General features: G+C 50.9%; 2 protein-coding genes across 2 annotated transcripts; both read left to right on the top strand.

Annotated features, from left to right (window-relative positions):
- Positions 1 to 1,272: 1,272 nt before the first annotated feature.
- Positions 1,273 to 2,943, top strand: BBA_06726 (Cytochrome P450 CYP625A1; the record flags this gene model as incomplete). The annotated part of the gene is made up of 2 exons (XM_008601823.1): positions 1,273 to 2,478; positions 2,599 to 2,943. The coding sequence occupies 2 exons, from the start codon at positions 1,273 to 1,275 to the stop codon at positions 2,941 to 2,943; spliced, it is 1,551 nt and encodes a 516-aa protein (XP_008600045.1).
- A 1,589-nt stretch (positions 2,944 to 4,532) lies between these two features.
- BBA_06725 (ABC transporter) lies at positions 4,533 to 9,511 on the top strand (the record flags this gene model as incomplete). The annotated part of the gene is made up of 11 exons (XM_008601822.1): positions 4,533 to 4,682; positions 4,870 to 5,398; positions 5,452 to 5,678; positions 5,732 to 6,011; positions 6,070 to 6,303; positions 6,353 to 7,146; positions 7,199 to 7,361; positions 7,410 to 7,742; positions 7,801 to 8,812; positions 8,865 to 9,239; positions 9,292 to 9,511. 11 exons carry the CDS (start codon positions 4,533 to 4,535, stop codon positions 9,509 to 9,511), a joined length of 4,317 nt encoding a protein of 1,438 aa, XP_008600044.1.
- Between the last annotated feature and the right edge of the window lie 28 nt (positions 9,512 to 9,539).

Genomic DNA, 9,539 nt, shown 5'->3' with positions numbered 1-9,539 from the left:
CGAGGTGTAAGTCAAAGACTTTTTCTATTGACTAAACACAATGATTCAGCAGAAAACTAAATTGGCACAATTAAAGCATATACAGAAAAAAGAAGGTTTACAGATGCCGTAGTGTAATAATCTCCCGGAAATCTCGGCGAATAACTCTATCCAAGCCAAGAGACGGCTGAGGCGTATTGTATTGCATGTACTTGGGTGTGGATAATATCGCCGCCTCGGACGAGCCTCATTAAAGCTTCTCGCGCGGCAAACCGGGGACGCTAACTCACCAGTTCCTTTGCTCCACTATACAAGTTAAAACTAAACTACTACAAGCCACAAAAATGCCTGACCCCGGAGCTGAGGCCGGCTCGCTTTCATACGGCGCCGCTGCCCGTCCTTTCACGCCTTGTCACTTTTAACTTGCGTCTGCCCAGGCACATCATTGCCGTGGATTGGACAGGACTTCATCGTAGTGGGGCCTGTATTCCTACGACGCCAGCCTATGGCATCAAGGTGGCCGAGATGCGTCATCTAAAAAAAAAAAAAAAAAAGTCACACGAAATCCCGCAGCCTTTTCTTCTTTGCAAAGGTGCGCCCCAAATGTCCCGCAATCGAGCGCTTTGGGAAACTTCCGAGAGACATGGATGGACATGGAGGAAGCTTTCTGGCCCGGGACATGAAATGATCAGGTGCTGGAATCATGGTACTCGTCTCAAGTCTCACAACTTGACAACCAAAACGGTCATCGGCAACCTGTGCTTATGCTACTGAGCCCACTGTACCACTTGAATGATGCTTGTGGAATATAATCGTCTCCAGTACCATGACAAATTCCATCATCTGTCATCTGAGAGGACCCGAATATTAAGCAATATCTGCTGAGAATAGGATTCACAAGTAGTGGGAGTGGCAGTGGCTGCTGGCGTCGACGCGGCCTGAAGCCATAGGATCATGCAAGTGAATACACGTCAAAGCTCAGCGCAGAGGCCATGGCGGGGTATGCCTTGCTTCTGATGCTCGGATCTATCAAAACATGGCAAATGATGCAAGAGACTCGCCACGGCCTTGTCAAATGCTTCATGGGGAACCTGGTACTTGCGTGGATAGGTAATCTGACTGGGTTCGCCCAGCTCAATTAGAGGACGCGACTGACGGCGTCTATTAGTCGATCAGCCAACGCACCAATAAAGCAGCATGTTACATATAAAACTTACAGGTTTCATCATATCTACCACCTTTCGCAGACGCACCGCACCTACTGTGGCTTCTTCATGTCCAAGCCCGGCAAACATGGACGCCAAGTCTCCGTACAACTACTACTACTACTACTCTCCGAGTATCGCAATCATCTTTGCGGCATGTCTTTTGATAAGCCGCGTCGTCTATGCCCTCTTCTTCTCCTCCTATTGCCATATTCCCGGCCCAAGAATATGCAAAGTTACCCGTCTTTGGGTAGACCTGTATGACATTTTTCTACGACGCAACCAGCAGATTTACAAGTGGCATCAAGAATATGGCCCCGTCATTCTCATTGCTCCGGGACAAGTTTCCGTGTCCAGCGCAGCTTCGACCAAGATGATATACCGCGCAGGGACGCAGCACCCAAAGAGCTCCTTCTTCAACAACTTTACCCTGTACGGCGAGCGAACAATCTTTACCGCGCTTGGCTGCATGGAGCACCGCGCCATGCGAAAGACGACGTTTGCATTCTACCAGCCAACCACGGTCTACAGCGACGCCGTGATGCTGCCTCTTCGTCGGCGCGTCCGCCGCTTTGTGGATGAATTGAGCAATAGTGCGCATGCGGAATCGACCGTTGTTGGTGCCGACATCTTCAAGCTCACCAATTCGTACGCCTTTGACAACATTACCTCGCTCGTCTACGGCCCGAGCCACACTTCTCAGTCGCTGGATTCTGAAAAGGAGAAGCAAACGATTCTGCAAGACTGGGCCGAGTGCGAGATTTGGAACAATCTACTCTACGCTTTTCCCCTTGCTCACAGGTTTATCAAGTTTGCCATGACCCATCTCAAGAATCCTCACTTCTTGCACGCCGAGCAGAGACTGTTCGAGTGGAACATGGAGCGACTCGACTCGACTTTGAGAGACATTGATACAGCTGCTACAGGCGAGTCGCTCGTCGGGCGGCTGCTCAAGGACGAAAAGGGCAGCAGCAATGCTCCCCGCAAGACTCTTGTCGCCGCAGAGTGTCTGGACAATATCCATGCTGCTCAGACGACAGTCTCGCTAGCGCTTACATATACCATTTGGCTCTTGGCCGTGCACCGCAGCTGGCAGCGCGAGGTCAGAAACGAGCTGCAAGCCTTGCCTTTGGAGCGAGACGGCCTGCCTTGTTTTGACGCCATCAGGAAGAAGGCACCGGTGCTGGAGGCTTGTCTTTGCGAGTCCCTCCGGACAAGGCCGCTTTCTAGCGGCCGAGCAGAGAGAATTGTGCCGGAAACGAATTTATACGACGACGTCATGATTCCAGCAGGGGTAAGTCTTGGGGAAAAAAAAAAGCCTCTATTTCTTTTTTTTTTCTTTTTCTTCTTCTTTTTCTTTTTTTTTTCTTCTTTTTTTCTTTTTACTTTACCTTTTCTAAGCCACATTTTATAGACCATCATTTCAACCTCTACGATAGCGATTCAGCATAACCCTCACGTCTTTCAAAACCCTCACTTCTACGACCCCGGTCGTTGGCTGCGAGCAGACAAGGACGAGCTGCGCGCCATGGAAAGCTGTTACATTCCGTTTGGATACGGCGCGCGCTTGTGCCTAGGAAAAGCGTTTGCCGTGGCCGAGATTAAACTTTTGCTGGCATGCCTGCTGCTGAATTTTGACATTTACGAGAATGAGCAGTCTGGCACAAACGCGACGACAATGGGCCAATTGGGCACGGAGAATGCACTACCGCGGGGACTGCGCTGTGACGTGCTCTTTCGGAGATTACAAAAAGTGTGAAGCCGTAGTTACGAAGTACAGTAGCGACGGAATGCGGCCGAAGTGGCTGCAGATCATGGACAAGGGATAAAATATACCGAGTATTATAGTGACAAAGAGGTTGGAGACGGCTGGGGGCATAGATTGACTTGTTGTTTTGGCTAATTTCCTAATCATGCTGCAGAAAAGTTTAGTAATAGAACTAAAAAGAACAAGTAAGAATAAAAATTAAATTAGTCACTGAGAAATTAAATCCAAAGGGTATCTTACAGGAACCCTGCGCGAATCCATCCTGCATGTCTTGAAGAACTGCGAGTTCGTTTACTGACAAGTTACAACTGAGCTCGAAGGTGTGGCTGTTACAATTTGATACTTGTAATGGCAATAACCGGTTCTTTTACGGGCTAGATCAGCATGTCTTGCACGTTGTGTACATGAGCGCTGACGAAACTAAAAAGCTTGTACATGGCTCGGGGAATTGCAAACCCGGTAGTTGTGTCACCAAAAGGCTTTGGTCATGACGAATCCCATCATCACGCCACCGTGAGGGGTTACATGCGAATAAGCCAAGGTAATTGTTAAACATGTCTGCGTGCTATGCATAATAGGCAAGGACGTTTGGTGACAAATACCACAAAACAAAAGACCCTGCGGCTTTGACAAGTGCTCGAATCCCGTCAGCATGCAGTAGCTAGATTAGATGAGATGAAATTAGTCAAGAAACGTCGCGACCTGAGCTAGGTAGGTAGTTGTCCTGTTGTTGCAGTGTGACAGCGTTGCAGTAGGGACCATGCATTGAAGAGCACCCCGAGGTAACAGGCAGGGTGGGGGGCAGATAGCACGGCGTAGCCCGGGACGAATCAGAACAATATCCGAAAAGCTTCAAAAAAAAAAAAAAAAAGTCTTGGCTTCGGATTTGAAGTTCGGCTTTGATGAGCGGTGTTAGCCCGGCCCTATGCCGGACCCCTCCCACCGACCGAGTACAGACGAATTATGTGGGCAAGCGTCGATCAGATGAGAAATGCCTTACGAAAAAAGCCGCCGGCGCTGTCCACAATAACAACTGATTAGATCGATAGCGGTGTATGGAGACGAGTCTAGATCTGCATAACCCGTCATCTTGCCCACAAAAACACGGAAACAAGACGAAAAATAGAAATCTTACAACCAAACAAGGATTGTAAAATTTAAACACAACAGGGGACAGGGGACAGGGGGCGTGTTGTCATGTTTGGATACACGCTAACAGGGTGTGTAGATAGGCTGCTGCCACCCACTGTAAGCCGCAGTCCAGCGCCCATCATCTTGACCTATTCCAGCACACGCCGGCTGCCGTGGTGCTTTGCGGGCGTTTGGGCGCGCCACCTCCTCCCCTTCGTTCGGTCCGTCAGCCTACACCGGCACCTAACCCGAGCAAGCAACATGCGACCTGCGCTCAACGGCGGCAGATGCTCGATGCAGATTTTGTCCATCTTGTGATTTCGCCTCGCCCACAAGCTGGCCGGTTTCCTTGGGCATCAAAAGCGAAATAAGAAATCACTGGCATCAAATTTGACCCTTTCCGGCTGCACCTGCAATCGCGCGCGTTACCTCATTCCAAACGCATCGCGATGCATTCAAACAACAGCTGCACAATTGATGTCGAGAGAGTCTTTGGGCCTTCCGTCTCCTCGACATGTCTAGGCGGCTTCGACTTCACCTTGGTTTTTGAGGAGACGATTCTTACGATTCTGCCGCTGAGCCTAACCTGCGAGTCCCTAGTAAAACACCCGTCTCGCTACCGCGCTTGCTAATGCCTGTCTGCAGTCTTCTTATCACTTGGGCGCGCACTTCAATTGCGGAATGCGCTTGCAAAAGTCGATAAATCATGGCTTCTTCCGGTCAAATTGGTACTGTTGCGACTGCGAAGCATTGGGCAGAGCGAACCCTGGCTAATGCATATCCAAGGTCACGTACGGGACGTATATTGTATTGCAGATTCTTCTCCTGGCACTTTGGGCGCAACCTCATGCCCCCAAGACGGTGTCAACTCTCGCAGCGCTCTCAGTCACCCTCGTCACCTCCCTCTTCTTCCTGTACCTCTCCTACCTGGAGCACACGCGATCGGTGCGGCCGTCGACTCTCCTGACTCTGTACCTGGGCCTGTCCACCCTTCTTGATCTTGCTCGTGTTCGGACTCTATTCTACCTGCAATCGGCTAATCACCTGGCGGCTGTTTTCCTCGCTGGATTTTGCGTCAAGGTCGTCATGTTCGCTCTGGAACTGTACGAGAAGCGCCGTTTGCTTCGTCCCAAATGGCAGGATTCCGCGCCCGAAGCTACGAGCAGCACATACAGCAGAGCTCTCTTCATCTGGCTCAACAGTCTCATGGTCAAAGGTTTCCGCTCCTCCCTGACTGTTGACACCTTGACACCCATAGATGGCGACCTCCTCAAGGCGTCGGAGCCATCATCGCTCCTGGAGAGGTGGAATCGAGGTTTGCGGCCCGCTTTACACTCAAAACACAGATGGCGCTAACAGCTCGAGCAGCGGATCAAACAAATAAACACGCATTGCTATGGACTTTTATCATGCATTACAAATGGCAGATACTAGCTGCAGTGCCTGCCCGACTTGCCCATGCAGCATTCACCCTATCCCAGCCATTCCTCGTACAAAGAGTGCTCGACTATACTAACAAGCCCCCAACGGAATCCGACAAAAATACAGGCTACGGCTTAATCGCCGCTTATGCCCTCGCCTATATTGGAATTGCCGTATGTCACGCGACGCTCACGCTGGCAATCTAAAACTGATGTTTCGCATATAGGTAGCGTACGCAGTCTACGAGCTCAAGGTATATCGCGCCATCACTCTCTTCCGCGGTAGCCTCGTCTCTGTAATTTTCGACAAGACTCTTCGAGTCAGCTCTCATGCTGCTTCCGACGCCGAAGCAATGACTTTGATGAGTGCAGACATTGACCGCATCGGAGAAAGCATGGAAGACGTACACGAACTCTATGCCGGTCCACTGGAGCTGGGCCTGGCCCTGTGGCTTCTGTACAGGTTTCTTGGTGTGGCAATGTCAGCCTCGACCGCTTTCGTCATCGGTATACCCGCTCCGTTCACCGACTGTGTTGAAGAGATCACGGCGCTGACCTTTTATAGTTTGCCTCGTTGGCAGCTTGCGGGTTGCAACTGTTGCTGGTAATGCCCAAGTTCCATGGCTTGAGGCTATCGAAACTCGCTTGGAAGCAACTTCTGGTGCCCTTGGTGCATTGAAAGGCATTAGAATGACCGGCGTCAGCGGTGCCATTTCCAACGTAATTACCCGCCTTCGTCAGGACGAAATTCGGTCCTCTCTTCGCTACCGTCTTTGGAACATCTTCTTGAACGCTGGTTGTGAGTATACCGGTTATTCGAGTTGAAAGTGCACACTGACAAGCCCTAGTTTATGTGTCGTCCACGTTTGCTCCTGTTTGGGGTTTTGGCGTCTTTATTCTTCTCGCCAGATCAAGAAACACACAGACGCTTACAGAACAGATTATTTTTCCTGCCCTGACTCTGTACGAGCTCTCAGATCAACCCACTGTCAACATTCCTGATGCGCTTGAACATGCGCAGACAATTCTCAACTGTTTTGAACGTATTCAAGACTACCTTGTTTCAGATGAGCAAGGTGACTCAAACACCGATTCGGAACAAGCCGAAGCAAAGGTCTCTGGAAGCAATGAGGAGGACGAGTCAAGTACTACTTCGTCCCAGGAGAAGCATGCGGTTGTCAAGGAGAATGTGAAAGCAGAAGTCTTGCAAAAGAATGACCTGCCAAGCACTGACACAATATTCACTGCACGCAATGTCACAGCCGGATACTCTTCTGAGAAGGAGCCTGTGCTCAAAGCTCTCACCTTTGACGTGACCAAGTCCAGGACCACCATGGTCATTGGACCCGTGGGTTGTGGCAAGTCTACGCTTCTGAGACTTCTCCTTGGCGAAGTGCCCGAGGTAGGAGGCTTCCTCGATAGGCGATTTCCAAGCTCCGCATATTGTCCTCAGACCTCCTGGATATTCCGAGGCACGATCCGCGACAACATTGTTGGCTTGTCCACGTGGGATGAGCCTCGCTACAAGAGTGTCGTGCAAGCGTGCTGTCTCTCGGCCGATTTTGACATTCTCCCCAATGGCGACCGCACCGAAGTAGGTACGCGTGGCTCGCACCTGAGTGGTGGTCAGCAAATGCGTGTAGTAAGTGGCTTCATACTCTATACAAGAAAACCACGCAACTGACAGTACACAGACCCTTGCGCGAGCTCTCTTCTCAGGTGAGGACGTCATCATTCTGGATGACGTATTGGCCGGAGTCGACCGTATTACCGAGTCCAGCATTCTTGATGCTGTGTTTGGCCGTGACGGACTGCTCCGACAGTGGAATTCTACAGCCATCTTGGCAACAAGCTCAGGTAAGCATTGTGGCCGCATCATAGCTACACTATGCTAATTCAGATCAGTCCGTCACTTACGCTACTCGGACTTTGTTATTGTCCTCGACCGTCACGGCAACATTACTCAGCAGTGTACACCGGAGGAGCTGTCTGATATCAAGCTTGACCTGGAGAGCTCGGAAGACGATGACTTGGCCGACGGCGAGCCGGAGCTGGACCTCGAACTCCCAGATGAAATCTTGGAGCACATGGCCGCCGCTGAAGTAGAGGACATCGATGGTGGTCGCCGTGTTGGCGACTTGAAAATCTATGCCTACTTCATTAGTGTTGCTGGTTGGTGGTACATGGTGCTCTATGTCATTCTTTATTCTGCGTTTGTCTTTGGTCTTAGATTCCCATGTGAGTCACTGATACCACTTGCACATTGAAGCTCGCCTCGAAACTGACAATTGCGCAGCAATTTGGCTACAGTGGTGGGCTAATGCCAACGAGAGCCATCCTAATGAGCGTATCGGGTACTGGCTTGGTGTCTATGCCACAATTGCAGCCACGGCGTTCTTGGGCAGTGTTGCGTCCGACTCCGTCTTCCAGTTGAAAATTGTGCCCAAGATGATGGTTGAATTCCACCGTCGTCTGCTTACTACCACTATGAATGCCACAACGAGGTTCATCACTTCGAAAGATACCGGAGCGATCCTTAATCGCTTCAGTCAGGATCTCAACCTGATTGACAGCGAGCTACCCAGTGCGTTGGACAAGACCGTCATTGCCATTTTGTCTGCATTCTTTTCCGCAGTTTTGGTATTCATCGGCTCTAGCTATGTCGGTGCGGCCATTCCGCTCTGCATTGGCGCCCTGTACATCATTCAGCTGTACTATCTCCGCACTTCCCGTCAGCTTCGACTCTTGGATATTGAATCCAAGGCACCGCTGTTTTCGCTGTTTGTGGAAAGCATCGAGGGCCTCGCTAGCATCCGTGCCTACAACTGGTCGCACCACTACATGCAGCGCAGCATCGACATTCTCAACTCGTCGCAGAAGCCATACTACCTGATGTGGTGCATCCAGCGGTGGCTCACCTTGGTGCTGAATCTAGTTGTTGCTGCGGTCGCCGTACTGCTTGTCGGCCTCGCAACCAATATTCGCGGCGGCTCGACTGGCTTTCTTGGTGTCGCGCTGTTCAACATTGTCTCGTTTAGTCAGACACTCCAGCTGGTCGTCACGGAATGGACACATCTGGAGACGGCCATTGGAGCCGTCAGTCGTGTTCGTTCATTTGTGCTCGGAACCGAACGAGAGGATGCCATTGGTGAGACGGAGGATCTGCCCAGCGACTGGCCCAAAAGCGGATCAATCACGTTCGCAAACGTATCTGCCTCGTACGAGGCAAGCCTGGGACCTGTTCTGCAAAATATCAACCTCGAGATTGAGAGCGGTGAGAAAATTGCTATCTGTGGCCGAACTGGCAGGTGAGTTTACGCAATCTCCTTTGACGTGGTTCTTTTTCTAATCCAGTTACAGTGGCAAATCTTCTTGTGTCTCTTGTCTTTTCCGCATGCTCGACCCAGGTACTGGCTCGATCTTGATCGATGGAGTTGACATTGCCAAGGCACCGAGAGGCGAGTTGCGCATACGACTGAACACAGTCCCGCAGCAGCCATTCTTCCTATATGGCAGTGTGCGAGAAAATATTGACCCACTCGGTAAGGCGACCGATGAGCGTCTCATCGAGGTCCTAAAGACCGTCCAGCTATGGGAAATTTTTGAGGAGCACGGCGGACTCGACTCGGATATGGACTCGGATCTGCTGTCCCATGGGCAGCGACAACTCTTTTGCCTGGGACGTGCCATGGTTCGCAGTGGTCGCATCCTGGTTCTGGATGAGTTTTCAAGCAGGTGCGTCAATCTACATCCCAACGATTGATGGAGATTCTAACTTGCTTCGCAGCGTTGACGCCGACACGGACGACATGATGCACCGCATCATCCACGACGAGTTTGTAGGACAGACTGTGATTGCGATTGCGCACAAGCTGGACGCTATTCTCGACTTTGACCGCATCGTGTTCCTGGACAAGGGAATGATTGCCGAGATTGGCGCTCCTCGAGAACTTTTGGCTACTGAAGGGTCGCTTTTCCGAGCCCAATATGAAAGTACTGCCAATTAGCTTCCCCCCCCCCCTTTTTTTTTTTTTT

Source organism: Beauveria bassiana (genome assembly GCF_000280675.1).
Source record: "Beauveria bassiana ARSEF 2860 unplaced genomic scaffold BBA_S00020, whole genome shotgun sequence".
NCBI classification, from domain to species: Eukaryota; Fungi; Ascomycota; class Sordariomycetes; order Hypocreales; family Cordycipitaceae; genus Beauveria; species Beauveria bassiana.
Note: the sequence above shows the minus strand (reverse complement) of the source record. Positions and strands in the feature narration are given on the sequence as shown.